Genomic DNA, 15,628 nt, shown 5'->3' with positions numbered 1-15,628 from the left:
TATTGGTATTTAGAAACGTTACCAATCCCTAATTAGATACGACACTGATTCCATTAAGATACAAAATACACACATATATATATATATTTGTCTTATAAAATCTTTGTCTGTAAAAGTTTGGGTTCACACAAGCATTTTTATAAGTAAATATATTGTTTTTATCTAACTCACACGGGTTTACTTTTGGACTTCAGTAATCATTATTCACCTAAAACACATTTATTTAATTATGAGAATCCAAATCTTATAGACCAAATTACAAATATTTTTGCTAATGATACAAGATGCACCATGTCGGATGCTTTTTTTACAAGTCGATCTCTAGATTTTGTAAGAATTAACAATGACTTCTAATAACTAAAACACCCAAAAAAAAAAAAAAAAAAAAAAAAAAAAAAAAAATCTGTTAATAGTAACTTTTAACGATAGAGATATACTCATGTCAACCCATAAACTTGTTAAACCATTATCCATATCATTTATGTCCTCCTGTGGGGGAAAATAGTGTATCAAAGTTACTATATGATATTACAAGCATGGAATATGAAATTTATTTATCACATCCAAATTAAGAAGTAAATATAGAAAAAGCTCATGATAATAAGCAGAAATCTTCTACCATTCCCATGCGTTTGAAGCTGCCAAAACGAAACACAAAATTCATTCAGTTAGTCTAACATTACAAGTCATGAAAGAATGAAAAATATTTTTGAAAACTCAGATAAATTTTGCCATGTTGAAAATTGTAAAATTTTGTCTTCCAATTCTTGTACTATAAACACCAAAAATATATTTTTGTGCATCATGTTGTAATATAATCAGTCGACAAGAAATCAAATATTCTCTACCAACGCTTGATACGATATACTCTCATTGACGAATTGTATTGTAACATGATATATAAAAATATTTCTTGTAAAGAAACATATATTAACGTCCACAGCTCAGAATTTCAATTGTTATGTCACCCAAATCATGAAATAATGCAAGAAAAATTACCTGCTAGGGAGAGTTCCCAATCACTGTCATACCCAAGTACCCAAAAAAAGTACCCAAGAAGCTCATTTCTCTTAGCATACTCAATCTTATCGTCGATAGAACTAGGTCCATCATACCCAATCCAGTCTGTTCCTTTATAAGAATATTGAGAAACTGTGGCATTATCATACACCATAGTGGTGTCATTGCCCTCATTGAACTCTTTTATTTCCTTGTATGACATAACTCCTTGCGTTCCAGGGCCAACTCCGACTGCTGGTGCACCAATTCCATGTTCTTCAGGATCTTTCAGCTTCCAGGTTCTGCCATACATGGGCAGCCCCATCACAATCTTTTCAGGAAGTACTCCGGCCATAGGCCAGGCATCCATTCCATAACTTGTGCTAATCCTGCTAGTATTGTCAAACAACAAAGCATGTTCCGCCGTGGCTGAAGTGTCCCAACTTCCATGGTAGTCGAAGTTCATAATGTTGACAAAATCAAGATTGTCTCTAATGGCAACTCCAGGGTAGCTCCTGGGAACATCTGATAGGAAAAAATCAGGAGAAAAGTAAACTGCAGCGGAGAGGAGAAGGCGAGGTTTTGCAGAATATTTCGACACATTTTCAGCGTATTCTCGCCATTCTTTGAACAGAAGTGCAAGGTTTGACATGTCTTCTTTTGTGGCTGGGAATACCCAGCTGAAGTCTAGGCCATCAAAGCCATATTTTCTTGCTACTTGGACGGTGGATTCGATGAAGATTGCACGATTTTCACTTTTATTGACCATTTTGGAGAAAGTATCAGGGCTTATTCCATCTCCACCAATGGATAGGACAGCTTTTAGCGGTGGGGTTTGAGTGTGGAGAGTGGCTGTGAAGTTCTTCATCCAGTGATCCTCAAGTTTAGTGATGGAGAGCTTATAAGTTGAGGAGTTTATAGAAGCGAAGGCAAAGAATAAATGTGTGAAATATGTCATCGGAATTGCTGAAGGAGGGACATCTTGAGCTATCCAGACAGGCCAGTATCCCCCTTTGATACCATTGGAGGGAGGAAATACTGGAGATGGTATTGGTGATTGGGGTGGAGGCTCAGGATATGGCATTGTTGGAGGCATAGAAGCTGGCGGTGGAGTTTCGACAGATGGATAAGGAGGCATTGAAGATGGAATTGGAGGTGGAGATGGAGGCTCAGGATATGGCATTGTTGGGGGCATAGAAGCTGGCGGTGGAGTTTCGACAGATGGATAAGGAGGCATTGAAGATGGAATTGGAGGTGGAGATGGAGGCTCAGGATATGGCATTGTTGGAGGCATGGAAGAGGGCATTGGAGGTGGAGTTTCGACAGATGGATAAGGAGGCATTGAAGATGGAATTGGAGAAGGAGGCTCAGGACATGGCATTGTTGGAGGCATGGATGAGGGCATTGGAGGTGGAGGTTCAACAGATGGATAAGGAGGCATTGATAATAGAATTGGAGATTGAGATGGAGGCTCAGGATATGGCATTGATGGAGGCATGGAAGAGGACATTGGAGGTGGAGGTTCAACATATGGATATGGAGTCACAGAAGAAGGCATTGGTGCTGGAGATGAAGGCGCAGGATATGGCAATGCTGGCAATGGAGGCAAGAAAGGAGCCAATTCTGCAAGTGGAGGCAATGAATGTGAAAAAGATATAGGACTGAATTCTGATGGTGGAGGATAAAGCTGAGACCATGGAGATGGAGATGCTTCAGGAGTGGATGGTTCAGGCCTTGTTTTAGCCGGTGAAAGAGCTGGAGGATAAAGCTGAGACCATGGAGATGAAGATTCTGAAGGGGTCAATGGTATAGGCCATGAAGGATCTGGTGACGCTGCAGGAGACCATGAAGCTGGGGAAGATTTTGGAGCTGATGTTCCAGGCCCTGGAGAATATTGATTTTCTGGTGGATAATTAGTGAGACTCCTGTAAGGAAATCCTGTAGAGAATGGAAAGATTGCACAAGCAATCAGGACAATGGTCCAGAAAAAAGACATAGTTTTCAGCCTACCCATTGTCAGAATTTTCCTGATGGTCAAGGCCTAGTGATAATTGCAGGTTTCTTAGTTTTACCATGAAGAAGCATATGCTTATATATCAGGACATTGATGGTGCAATAAGGCTATGTTTTTATCGCCATTAATGGCTTTATTTGGTTATATGCTTGGAGGTTTGCGCTCAGACTCTTGCTAAGAAGAAGTTTGAGCTTTGATTTGGTCACACTACATATTATTACACATTAATCCGCATCTCATACAAATGTCTGTATTTTTCAAAAAACAGGATTTCGATAGCAGTTCATGAAAATTTATAATTTTTTTCATTAAAAGTTAAAATTTTGCAAACTCATTTCAGCTTTTACAGCAAGAGTCAATTTTTGATAGTGAAAATTTTATATCTAAACTTTAAGTTTACATCTAAGAAATTTCGTAGCAGAATGCCAATTGTGTAGTTTCTTATGCTTCTCATATTCAATGATTTGGTTGGTAACACCAACCTTGACTTTTTGTTGTTTTCATCAAACCTGGATATGTTTGGGGGTTTTTTTCCTTTAAATGCCATTTTTATTCCTCTGTACTTCGTTAAACAAAATATACCTTTTTCCTGGAGTTTGTGTTGGATTTTAACCAAGTGACAATCACATTTCTAGCATCTTTCTTGTTATAAAACAAGATTGATCAATAAGATCAAAAATAAAAGCTAAAATCAAAGACCTTTCTGGGCATCTTTAGCATAGTTTGACTTCATAAAAAGCAAATAAATATTTGGAAACTCATAAGTTGATGACAAATTACATAATCTCAATGAACATTTGGTCTTGGTTTTCACTACTGAAAGCACATTCTCTTCTTATTCTGCTTACTTTTCATAGCTGATCATCTTCTTCCTTGGCTTCATCCGATCCTTTACATCATCCTTTCATTATCAAATCGATATTAGGCTGGTTAATTCATGTTAATTGCGACAGGGTTTCGAGTCAATTTTGTATAGTTTGTTTGTTCAAACACACAGAACTGAACATTAGTGTTGTTATCTTATACAAGTTTCTCTTTGTGAATCTCTAGTCCACTTATGTATATAGATATCATTCCTTTTATTAAAATAAAAGAGGGTTTTCGATTAAACTGAGTTTGCTGAACTTTTAAAGATCTGATGTTAAAAAAATGATTCGAAAAATTAAAGGACAATAGTGTTACATATAATATATTTTATTTGTTAAGAATCGTGAAACAATACAACAAAAAGGAATCTTTCAAACCCATAACAATGCCAAACAGGTTGAAACAGCAAAATCAAATACTAAAAATGATCCTGGAAATGGCAGAAAAATCTATTTGGGTGGGTGAGTGTTGTCAGAATGGGCAACACCAGCTGTAACCTTGGCAACATCAAGAGCCGAGGCTTCAGGTTTTTTCTTGGAGTACAAAACAAGGTAGCCAATGACGCCGGCACAAGCAAATCCTGTAATCGCCATTTTTATCGGACACTGGCCAAGGCTTTTACGCTGGCCAAGAACCTCTGATGAATGTTGTGCTACTTGGTCTGGCCCTGCCATTTTCAACCTCTTTGAATTTTGTTTCCTGTTGGTTACTCTGTCAGTTTTGTTTCAGGATTTGGGTGGATATTGTTGTCTGTTTTGATGGACATAAACGAAATTCACACAGGATAATTATGTGTAAGGAAGATGGTAATAGAATTTTGAAGAATTTATGTGTTTCCTTTGTTAAATCATCGGACAATACTTGGTGATTCATAGTCTTTTTGAATCAGTTTTCTCGGATCTACCAATTGACTTCTTCATTGAAAAAAAAATTATCTAACTCTAAATCTCCTCCTCTTTCGGACTGGAGCACTTCCCTTGTTCCTTTCCAATAAGGCAAAGGATAACTCCATCCTTTTGTTTTATATCCTTCGGTTGCAACAAGTACAGAACCGTGCTTGCACTGGTATTAGCCGGCCGCCTGACCAGGCTAGAATTGATCAGGAGAGGGAAAGTAGCGGTATAGTAGGGGAGTTTAGTTGCCGGTGTGTAATTTCAAGAATGTTGGGCTATCACGAAAGCAAGTTAGAAGAGCTGCAGTTTACTCAGTTGATCAAGAGCAAGTTGGGCTAGAATTCAAGTGATTCGATTGCTTAGAATATAACAAAGTACGTAACAAAACAAGATATTGGTAATAGATCGAATAGGGCGACTGAAAAAATAAAAAAATTTATTTTATAGATGAACCAATCAGTATTCAAATCAAATTTCAGAGAAATGGAGGTTGATAACATAGATCGATAAAATTTAATTATAATTATTTTATATTAAGAATTTTCTTTCTTCTAATAAAATCACCGATTAGTTTTTACTAAAACATAACATAATACTAAAAGAACTAGTCCTGCATTTAATATATTTTGTTTAATTTAACACCATTTTGGTTTCCAAATACCAGATATATGGTAAGACCAGCTAATCATAGAACGAATGTGACACATGTCGACGTAACATCCTATAATTAGTTGGTCGACTGTAAATCCGTTGTAGGATAAAAAAAATAAATAAAAAAATAAAAAAACCTGATCAGCAATTAAAGTGGCCACACAATCAAAGCACCTGGAATCAGGCAGATGGAAGGTAAAACAGACAGAACTGAACAAAGAATGTAACAGAATATGCTATAACTATTTAGATTGAAAATCTAGTCTTATACAGCGATTACTCTAACCAAAACTGGCTCTTGAACTCAAACCGGTTAGTGGAGAAATTCAACAATTAACCAATCGAATATCAAAAAAAAATTGTTGCAGAAAATTTTTTTTTGAGTAATTGTCGTGTCTCCATGTAGTTGTCCGGTATAAGTGGTTTATAGAAGAGCAAGCATGGTTAAGGATTCTGCAAAGTGCTGTAGACAAAACCATCGAAACAAAGTTGTTCAGAATTCGGGATTCTCTTACGTATACTCCAGAATTCTAGAGTTCAGAAGCAGTTGTCTAAGAAGGGATAGTTACCTTGTATAAAAAAAAGCATAGCACAATTAGATGTCGAAACTATCTATTGCTTTTCTCTCAACCACTCAACAAAACTGTCAAGGATCAAGGGCCAAGCTTGGGCTTCATCATAGTTCTGAAGATCTGGAAAGCTAATCTGCCAAGAAGAAATATTGAATGGGTTGAACATTGCAAAAAAACCGGCCAAGTACCATTCTCCAACATGAATTTACTCCCATGTAGAATGCAATGCACATATATTTACGTCGAGAAAGTGAAAAGCTAACAGATACAACTTTGACAATTAAACACAAAGCTTTTTCCTGCCATATACTGTCCTGTCGTTTAGAAATAATTTGTAAAGACAAAATTATGTTAACCGTTAAAACATAGTTTAGAGAATGGTGCAACGTGAGAGAAACATGTTTGCTTTATGTTTTCTAATAATAGGATCCTGATCACATATATCCTCCAGAAAATGGAAATTAATCACTTTGTGTTATTTATTTTGTAAATTAGAGCTACTTAGTGGGCTCTTTAATCCAATTGGGATCTGAGAAGTTCATTGATTAGATTAGAAGACTTAGCAAAATTTCAAAAAGATGTATATATTACAAACGATTAGCTTACCTCTCTGCAAAAGCGAAGAAAATTCACCCACTGATCCAAGTTTATCACCTTGTAATCACTCTGGACCTGAAAGAAGAAACAAACCCAACCATGGCAAAAAAGTTTCATTAGAGGAAATACTGAGAAGACAACATGTACTCCACATCAACAAACTCATTAGTAAATCTCAAAAGAATAGTGCGCCAAAAAAAGAAATGAGAAGTTAGTTTTGCTGCCAACCTTTAGATACTCAATTAACGAATCAACCTGGAGACAGAATTGGGACCTTAGAACAAGATTTAGCAATTCACAGATGGTCTCAATGTCTATACACTTTTGCTTCTCTTCTGAAGAAATTGAAAAAAAAAATATCAGGGCTTATTGAAATATTAATTTGAAGAGAGAGTTTTCATTGAAACAAAAAAATGGAAATTCCATGTCATTAAAAGATATGTCTCACCTGTTAAGTGGTAGCGGAATGCAAAAGAATGGAAATCCTCAAGTTGTGACGGCTCCTTAACCTTTACAGGATACAAAAACATGAAGCATTTTCACCCAATTGCCAGTTGTTAAGAAGCATATATTATCACATACAAAACATGACTGCAAAAACTGTTCAAGTAAGTCAAGAAACTATACGAAACGAATGAAAATACCTCTTTCCCCAGTTCTGAAACTGCTTTCTTCAGTGACCTAAGAGAGTCAACCTTACAGGTTTTAAGACCTTTTTGCCACTCATCCTGACAAAATTAGGATCAATCATCACATAATTAATGCATACAAGACATGTATATATATATAAGACATTAGATGAAAACAGTGAAATTAAAAGACATTAGATGAATAGTGATTTGTTCTAGTACAACACCACTGAGAGCAATAATAAATTTATAATAGCAGTATAAGCCTACAAGTTTCTAAAATCACTGCTATGGCTTACCTGGGTAAAATAACCCAGCTTTGCTGCCTTCAATTTCCTGTAATTACAGAAAACCAAAACTAAATATCAGTTAAAAAGTTAATCAGTATGAAGCACAAACCAGCACTGATTCCACATTAGAATAGATACCAAGCAAGCAACAATATCCTGACATCAGTGTGCTCCATTTCCAGATCCTTGCAAAGAACCATAATTCCATCTGGACTGCTCATCAAAACATAAAAATATGAAAAATTCAGTAATAATATCAAATATGCAGAATCTATAACATCAACTTCATTGACCACCGTTTGTGCTTACATCAACTTTCAGACAGTTGTAACATTACAACAGATTTCTAATAATTCTCATATTAAGATGGACAGATTTCTTCATTAACAAATACATAAATAAAGAGCTTTTTTTTCAGTTTAAATAGGGAACATTAGCCATTTTGGCTGATGAACAAGAAAACAAGAAGTAAAGACAACCGTCATTAATAAACACACATGCCGTACAACAAAACTCCTACGAAATTAGATTAAAAAATAAATTTATAGGAAAGATATACAAACGAAAGAAGTAATTACCTAGCATGATAGCAGTTAAATGACTATTTCAAGAACACAACAAACATGATAAATTTGTTTTAGAATTGTAGATACTTACTCAATTATACCATTGTTTGCATATTTATTGAACAAGTCTATTCGTTCCCCATCCTTTGTTTTAGCTTTAACTAACATGAAAAACAAGCATCATATGGTTAGACACTACGGGATCCATGGTTAAACAGATGAAAACAAAACTTTTACACAACTTCTAGCAAATTGTAGGTGATCAATATTTAGACACAAATAAATCAAAATCATACCCCAGGTTTACACACCTGCAAATCATGCATTCAGTTAAAACTTAGAAGAATAGAGTATTATACCTGCAAACTCATTATATCAATGTTTACATACAAAATGATTTAATACTGCCGTGTTTTCATCATATCATCTATTTTAATTTCCCTTTGGATTATCTTTATATTACATTAACTTCTATATAAGAGTTTGCAAGGTGATACTACTAACATGGAAAAAACTTGTACGGAATAAACGTAACACGTCATCAGTAAGTCTATCCAACAAAAACAAGCCACATACACTTTTTTTTTTTTTCCCAAAATCATAGGCCCCACCAAGTCCCTCACCTGTCTACCATTAAACTTACTAAGTGTAGTAAACTCAATCGCAAAACCAAAGTTAAAACCCCAAATCCTAAATCCGAAACCCTCTTTGTTAAATCAAAACTGTAAACTCTCTAATTATTGCAATAAATTAATAGATAAAAACTTAACTACAACAACAATAAGATCTAATTACTCCCACTCCTTAGAAATAACATAACATGATTAGAACCAAAAAGAAATTTTTTGAACTTTCCTAGCCATTCAACAAACAATTTTCATCTCAAAACAGTCCACGAATAAACAAAAGCTACAAGTTTTTAAAGTATCTCCTAAAAGTTTCGATCTTTCTTTTCCTTTTAGCTATATGTTTCAATTTTTTATTTCCTTTTTAACATTCTGCTATTTTCCCGCGCTTTCTAGGCAATCAAACAAAAAGATTGAAACTTTCAGCACATAATCAATCCCTCCTTTAAAATAACAAAACTTGAACAAACCCCAAATAAAAATAAATAAATGAATAAATAAAAGTCTTTTACATCGATTCTCCTTGCTGTTTAACAAACAAGTATCTTCTCAACTACAAATTCTAATAAATTAGCTAAAGGTTTCAATCTTTCTTCCACTTTCCCGCGTTTTCTTGGCAAACAAACATAAAAGTAAAGAACTTTCTGAAAATTAAAAAGAAAAATAGAAGTGGGTACCAGAACGAGAGTCAGAAAAAGATTTGACACGTGAAGGGCTAGGTGGGGCCGATGATTTTCTCTTGCAAGAGCGAGGCATTGTGGTGACTGATGGTGTTTGAATGAATTTCTCGTTGTTGAAAAGTCTTGGAGATCAAAAAACGAGAACCCAACCACAACCGCCTGATCTGATTACCACAAAATCCCAGTTTGACTAACAGTTGAAAGAGATTTGAGATTGAGAGAGAGCAGCTTGTGTACTTACAGGTATATATATACCGTTTCCTCATACGCTTAGGTTCGGGAGTTAGGTGTGGGTTATGGTTTCATGTTAATGTAACTCTAATTTGGTCCGTCATAATGCAGGAATCAGTACCTACTTTACTAGGGTAAGGTTACCCCACTACAGGTAAAGTTACCCATCACCGGTACCCCACTATGATACTTCAATTTTGGTTAGATGGATTTTGGTTATCTTTGTTAAGGTAAAGATTAATTGTTATTGAGGCTTCGATCTCAGTCTAATAGATTACTGAAGCTTCAGTTTTGGTTAAGTGAGTATTGATTTCAATATAATTTTGGGATCGGACACAGTATAAAAGATCTTTTAGAAGTTTATATTCCTTAGAAGGACGATCGAGCATAAGTGTCTTTATGACACAATCAATAATTCATTTCATTTTCTTTGTGGCTAAACAACAAACTCTTTAATTAATGAAATTAGTTATATGCCGTTGTTTTGTGTTTAAGTCGTGGAAGAGGTAATTATTAGTTTACCCAAAAAAATAATAATAATAATAATTCACTTCATTTTCAATTAGATCTTGCTTTAACCTCTTCAGGGTTATTATTTCTTTGGTAGCTCAACACATGTACTCTTTTACTTGCTTATGCATTCATACTTTCATAGCATAAGACTTTATTACTAAATCTGCGTTATATATACTCATCACCAGACGCCAATACATCATAGAATTCATCCTGAAAAGAGCTTTTACTCATGGAGCTATATTTTTTATTAGAGAATACAATTCGGAACAAAATTAGGATAATGTATTGGCAAAAATGTTAGAGCATAAGGGTCTGTTTGAGAGTTTTTTTTTTTTTTTTCCACTGGTATTGAACAAGAACAGAGAGAAGAAAAACGAGAAGAAAATTACTTCATTGATTAATCGAAGAAATTACAAAGAATGTAAAACTACTGATATAAATAGCAGGGAAGAAATATACTCAACCAAAAATACAATTTGTCTACAGCTATACAACCAATGAACAAATGACACCTATACAAGTCTAACAAACTCCTATATACAGTATTTACATGTGTAGTGTATTTTTTAGAGGTTTATAAAACACCTTAAATCGGGATGTTTTAGTTGGTTTTAAAATTTTATTTCATAAATACTCTATCAACTACAAAACTATCCAAATTATATCCAAAAAAAAAATTTAACCGTATTATGCACGTCTCCAACCATATTAAATATAAAATAATTTTAAGCAATCATAAAAAAATAAAAAAATAAAAAAAAATTATTAAAATCTCATTTCTAGATGCTTTATTAGAGAAGTGGAGCTATAATTTTTCAATCATTCCAGATGCTGCAAAAAATTGTGAAGAATGATAAGGAGACTTTATAGCATTTGAAGTTATAAAATACTAATAAGTATAAAACAAATAAAGAACTCTTACCTTGTAATTGAAAAAACAAAACTCCCAAGAATTGGTTGAAGTTGAGTATTTTTATGGGCATATATATAAATTTATCATTTTAAAAAACTGTCAGAACCGTTGGAAAATAAACTTTCAAGCACAAGTTGGGTATTTTAAAAACCGCTACTAAAAACCTTTCAAAACCGCTACGGTCTCATAACTGCTACCATGAAACTCCCAAACAGACTCTAAAGAAACTATTAATATTGTACTTTTGGTCTAATAGGTCTTGATCATTTGTATTGGGGTAAGGTTACTCGCTACTAATGCTTCAATCTTTGGTCTTATGGATCTTGGTCATCGTAGTGATCTAATGGTACACTAAAGTGAGAACACAACTAATGATTTGATCTAAGTCAAATGAGAATCATTTGTATTAGAGCAAGATTACCAATCAGTGACGCTTCGATCTTTATATAATAGGTTTTGGTCATTCTTTTGATCCACTATTAGAGTAAACTTTTTTTTTTTTTCTTTTGTGACCTGTGGTTAGACCGGGCAAAACAGGTCTGGACCGCAGGTCAACCCTAAACCTGGATAAAAATATAGGGTGTGGGTCTTTAATATTGGACCCGTTTTTCTTCTAGCCGTACCCGACCCCAACCGTTTTGCCAACATGTCAAGCAGGTACACCCGCGGGTACCCGTTTGTTTTTTTTTTTTTTTTTTAACCCTTTCCCCTTTTCATTTTGCCCCAAATCTCAAAATCCCTAACTCAAACTCACTCTCTCCGTCTCTCATCAACCTTCTCTCAAACCCATCGTCACCAAAATCCCTAACTCCATCGTCGTCGCTTCTCCTGTCTTTGTTTCTCATCAGCCACGTTTGCAGTCTCCATTGTCAGCGCATCAAGGTATGTGTATCACCGTCGCCGATTTGATCTCATCTCCTTCGTCTTTACTCTTCACTCTTCAGCAGCTCTCCAATTCTTGGAGTCGATTCTCCGGCTTCTTTAGCTTCTCCTCAGCTACAATCTAGTAACATTAAGGGTTGCTCTTCTTGCTCTATTCTTATTGTTCTGCAGATAACAAATGTCAATCATTTGTATTCTTTTGGAAACCACTATAACACGATTCTCCGGCAGCCCGCTGTTGCTTTTCTTCTGTAAATTTTTTCTTTTTTTAGATTTTTTTTATGTGGGTTTATTTGGTTGATAAGGAATGAAAGGACAATCGATAAAGTTTTTTTATCTTTTTCTTTGTTAGGTTCTGGGTTTCTGTTTGGTTGGTGAGAAAACTTGGGAGAAAAATTGGGTTTCTTTTTTCTGTTTGGTTGGTAACAAATTTAAATTTTGCTCAAGAATCAAGATTTTAGGAAGATTTTGGGGTTTAACTACAAAAATCTAAAACTGGAATGAACAGTACGGGCACCCGCAGGTCCACCCATACCTGCATAAGATACGGTGCGAGTCCAAAATATTAGCCTATTTAAATCGACCCGTTTTGAGCCCGTACCCGTGAGACCTGCACCTGTTTAGACCTGACCCACCCGTCTGTTTTGCCAGGTCTACCTATGGTGTTTAGGCTAACTTGCACATACCTTCATTAATTCCTTAGGGTCCTGAAGTTAATGACCAAATAAACCCTTCAGTGACTACCCCTATTAACTACTAATTTTTTTAAGACCTCTTAAATAATACGCCTAAGAGTTTATATTGCCCCATCCGCCCGCAGGGGTGGCTAGAGTAAACTTATCTTAGCATTGACTTTTGATCTTAGATGACCTCAGTATATTAGTCATATGATTCCAAGGCTAAGAGAATTACGGCCCAAATGCATTCATCATAAAAGGCCTCTAATAATCCTACCAAAAAGGCCCATATTATAACACAAGCCCAACTCAGTGCTTACCGCTGAAATAACTGTACTATATAAACCGACCTAACCGTCTCGAACTAGGGTTTTATTCGCCAGCAGCAGCAGCAGCTTTAGGTTCGTCAACCTCTGGTCTCCGAAGCTCCGCAAGGAAAAATGGTAAAACCCCATCTTGTTTCAGGTCTTTTGGTCACTGTGTCGAGCTTATTTTTGGCTCCTAAGCTCTAGTTTTTTTTTTTTATATATATATGTCACAAAAATGTAAGTGTTTGACTTGAGTTTTTATGTGTGTAGCCGTCACACAAGACGTTCATCATCAAGAAGAAGCTGGCGAAGAAGATGAGACAGAACAGGCCCATCCCTCACTGGATCCGTATGCGCACAGACAACACTATCAGGTATTGATGGGATTTTTTTTTTGTTGTTGTTGGAGTTGAAAGCATTTTAGTTGATGGGTTTGTTTTGTTTGTTTTTGTTGCAGGTATAATGCGAAGCGTAGGCACTGGCGCCGTACCAAGCTAGGGTTCTAAGATGGATGAGTTAGTTTAAGCATTTGATTTTCTTAAGTCTTATTAGTTTAATTGCAAGACTGAGTTTTGTTTTAATTTTTGGAGCTACTGAGAGATTAATCTTTTGAGATTTATTGTATGTTTTATTTTTTCGAGTTATGGTTTTGACCTTAACTAATCTATCTATCTCAATGTGAGATGTTCAAGTTGCTTTTCTAATGCCTCTCTTAATCATTTTGTTATTGGAATGTGTTCAATGTTATTTTCTTTTCTCCTATGCGATGGGGTGTGGTTGAGTTTACTCAAAGTAAGGTAGTTTTCTAATGGGATTGTATGGTTTTGATGGATGCATGTCTTCTCTGGTAATATCATCTTTGCATAGGAATTGTGGTATTTTTCCCCACAAGAATCTGAACCTAGTTATGGTCAGAAGTTATTAGCGTGAGCATAAGTTAGAGGAAGAGTTACGCTGATTGTACTTGAGTGGCACAGTGCATTAGAATCTCAGGCATAAGGTTGTTTTTCATTTTTATGATCGATCCGTTGACTAGATGTTCATGAAAAACAATTGAAGTTTGTTCAGTGAGGATCAAGGAGACTGAACATGTAGAAGATAATTTGTGAAGTTGGTCGAAGAGTTTAATGTAATTTTAGTTGCTATGTTGAAGATGAAAAATTCATTTTCTTCAGAGGAGTCTGTTTATTTGAGGTTGGTAGGTGTAGAGACAGTGGCCTTATCACCAGAATTCTGCATATGTTCAATTAGTGAGTAAAGAGAGGCTGTGAAATCTATCCAGATAGATGTAAGTAGTCATTTTCTTGTTGATTGTTTATATCAGCTTTTGTAGGGAAGGGAAGTGGAGATATTGATTAACAATGGAATACATCAGGAGTTTCAAAAACCATTTTGATTTCATGTTTATGCATATTCATGCTAAGCCCATCTGATGTTGTAACTATTGACTGGAAAGTCCTGAAATAAAAATAGATCTTCTCCCCATGGTTTGTGTATAGTATGTAATGTGATTTGATCGAATGCGGTTTTTATGCGGCAATTATACTAGAGAACCTAACCATGGCTACTGGTGATATCCTTTTTGTGCTCCAATTATCACCATATCATAACAATAGTACGCTTAGAGATACATGCTTGCTTGCATTACTTATTCTTTTGTTTAAATTTTACTTTGTTGAGATTTAGATTTGATAATAATGACTGTTAAATGCACTTATGGAGCTGTTGATGTGTTTCAGTTGAATGGAAACAACTTCCTTATACCTTGTTTATGTGTCTAACCAATCTCGTCTATCATATTTGTATGGTATGGCTCATGTCTGGTCTATGGATTAATGTGCGTCCGGCCGATCAAAGCGTATCATGTGTCTGGTCAAGGTGCATCATGTGTGGTTTATACACAGATTAATGTGTGCTAATCTGATTGTTTGACCTATCATGGACGGTGTTTGATATACATGAACGATTTAAAAAGGCATATAATGTCAGCTTATTTTAGAAAGAGTAGGATTAAACTTACAACTTTTTCATATAATCTTGATGTGGCAGTTTGCAATTGGTAAAGTAGCAGTAGGTCTCATCTGTCCAAATACAAACAGATCAATTGAGTTATCACCTTAAGGTTGTATAAAAAAGTTACATGAAAAAGTTGTAAGTGTAGTTTTAGGCTTTGTTTTGTTCCTTTTTGGGAATACTATTATTAGTATTTTCAATGAAGTTAAATAGTAAAATTGTAAAAACTTACAATATTATTCAACTTTTTTTAAACCCCTTAAATTTGTTAATTTAATTAAAAACCCTTAAATATTTTTTTAAAAATTTCAAAAAAACCCTAGCAACCTATATTTACCAGATTCCGGTTACCACCGTCGGAAAATGGTCGGAATCTAGTACAATGGCGTACTACCAGTTGAATCTGGCCGGTAGTGCGTCGATCTAGCATTTTTCAGTCAGATCTACGATGGATCTGGTCGGAAAAGGTCATATCTAAGGCCAAAGATTTGGCTGTTGACGGCCAGATCTTTGGCTATAGCAGGTCATCAATGACGGCCAACCCATGGTCGTCGTTGACCATCAACGACGGTCGTATCTTTGGCTTGACCATTAACGACGGTCGTATCTTTGGCCGTCATTGGCGAGAAAATACGACCAGATCTGGCCGTCAATGGCTAGATCTAGCCGTAGATCTGGCCGAAAAATGTCATATCGGCACACGA

General features: G+C 35.4%; 3 protein-coding genes across 3 annotated transcripts; 1 reads left to right on the top strand and 2 right to left on the bottom strand.

The window, feature by feature from the left end:
• Nucleotides 1-490: 490 nt before the first annotated feature.
• LOC116138801 (class V chitinase CHIT5a-like) lies at nucleotides 491-3,013 on the bottom strand. The gene is made up of 2 exons (XM_031424469.1): nucleotides 1,000-3,013; nucleotides 491-638 (listed from the first exon to the last, which is right to left on the bottom strand). The coding sequence occupies exons 1-2, from the start codon at nucleotides 3,011-3,013 to the stop codon at nucleotides 616-618; spliced, it is 2,037 nt and encodes a 678-aa protein (XP_031280329.1). The 3' UTR covers nucleotides 491-615.
• A 2,559-nt stretch (nucleotides 3,014-5,572) lies between these two features.
• On the bottom strand, nucleotides 5,573-9,666 carry LOC116138918 (DCN1-like protein 4). The gene is made up of 10 exons (XM_031424595.1): nucleotides 9,382-9,666; nucleotides 8,170-8,239; nucleotides 7,651-7,725; nucleotides 7,522-7,558; nucleotides 7,238-7,321; nucleotides 7,042-7,102; nucleotides 6,822-6,928; nucleotides 6,603-6,668; nucleotides 5,994-6,129; nucleotides 5,573-5,887 (listed from the first exon to the last, which is right to left on the bottom strand). Exons 1-9 carry the CDS (start codon nucleotides 9,458-9,460, stop codon nucleotides 6,037-6,039), a joined length of 672 nt encoding a protein of 223 aa, XP_031280455.1. The 5' UTR covers nucleotides 9,461-9,666; the 3' UTR covers nucleotides 5,573-5,887; nucleotides 5,994-6,036.
• A 3,276-nt stretch (nucleotides 9,667-12,942) lies between these two features.
• Nucleotides 12,943-13,615, top strand: LOC116138921 (60S ribosomal protein L39). The gene is made up of 3 exons (XM_031424598.1): nucleotides 12,943-13,046; nucleotides 13,182-13,285; nucleotides 13,369-13,615. The coding sequence occupies exons 1-3, from the start codon at nucleotides 13,044-13,046 to the stop codon at nucleotides 13,415-13,417; spliced, it is 156 nt and encodes a 51-aa protein (XP_031280458.1). The 5' UTR covers nucleotides 12,943-13,043; the 3' UTR covers nucleotides 13,418-13,615.
• The last annotated feature ends 2,013 nt before the right edge of the window (nucleotides 13,616-15,628 follow it).

Source organism: Pistacia vera, unplaced genomic scaffold (assembly GCF_008641045.1).
Source record: "Pistacia vera cultivar Batoury unplaced genomic scaffold, PisVer_v2 Contig344, whole genome shotgun sequence".
Lineage (NCBI taxonomy): Eukaryota > Viridiplantae > Streptophyta > Magnoliopsida > Sapindales > Anacardiaceae > Pistacia > Pistacia vera.
Note: the sequence above shows the minus strand (reverse complement) of the source record. Positions and strands in the feature narration are given on the sequence as shown.

Excerpts from the sequence above, each read along its gene's own strand:
- LOC116138801 (XM_031424469.1), bottom strand. The coding sequence starts at position 3,013 with ATGGGTAGGCTGAAAACTATGTCTTTTTTCTGGACCATTGTCCTGATT. Across the intron at positions 639-999 it reads TTGGGAACTCTCCCTAGCAG|CTTCAAACGCATGGGAATGG; the intron begins GTAATTTTTCTT and ends TCGTTTTGGCAG.
- LOC116138918 (XM_031424595.1), bottom strand. The coding sequence starts at position 9,460 with ATGCCTCGCTCTTGCAAGAGAAAATCATCGGCCCCACCTAGCCCTTCA. Across the intron at positions 6,929-7,041 it reads ATTCCGCTACCACTTAACAG|AAGAGAAGCAAAAGTGTATA; the intron begins GTGAGACATATC and ends CAATTTCTTCAG. Across the intron at positions 6,669-6,821 it reads CGTTAATTGAGTATCTAAAG|GTCCAGAGTGATTACAAGGT; the intron begins GTTGGCAGCAAA and ends TTCTTCTTTCAG.
- LOC116138921 (XM_031424598.1), top strand. Across the intron at positions 13,286-13,368 it reads CGCACAGACAACACTATCAG|GTATAATGCGAAGCGTAGGC; the intron begins GTATTGATGGGA and ends TTTTTGTTGCAG.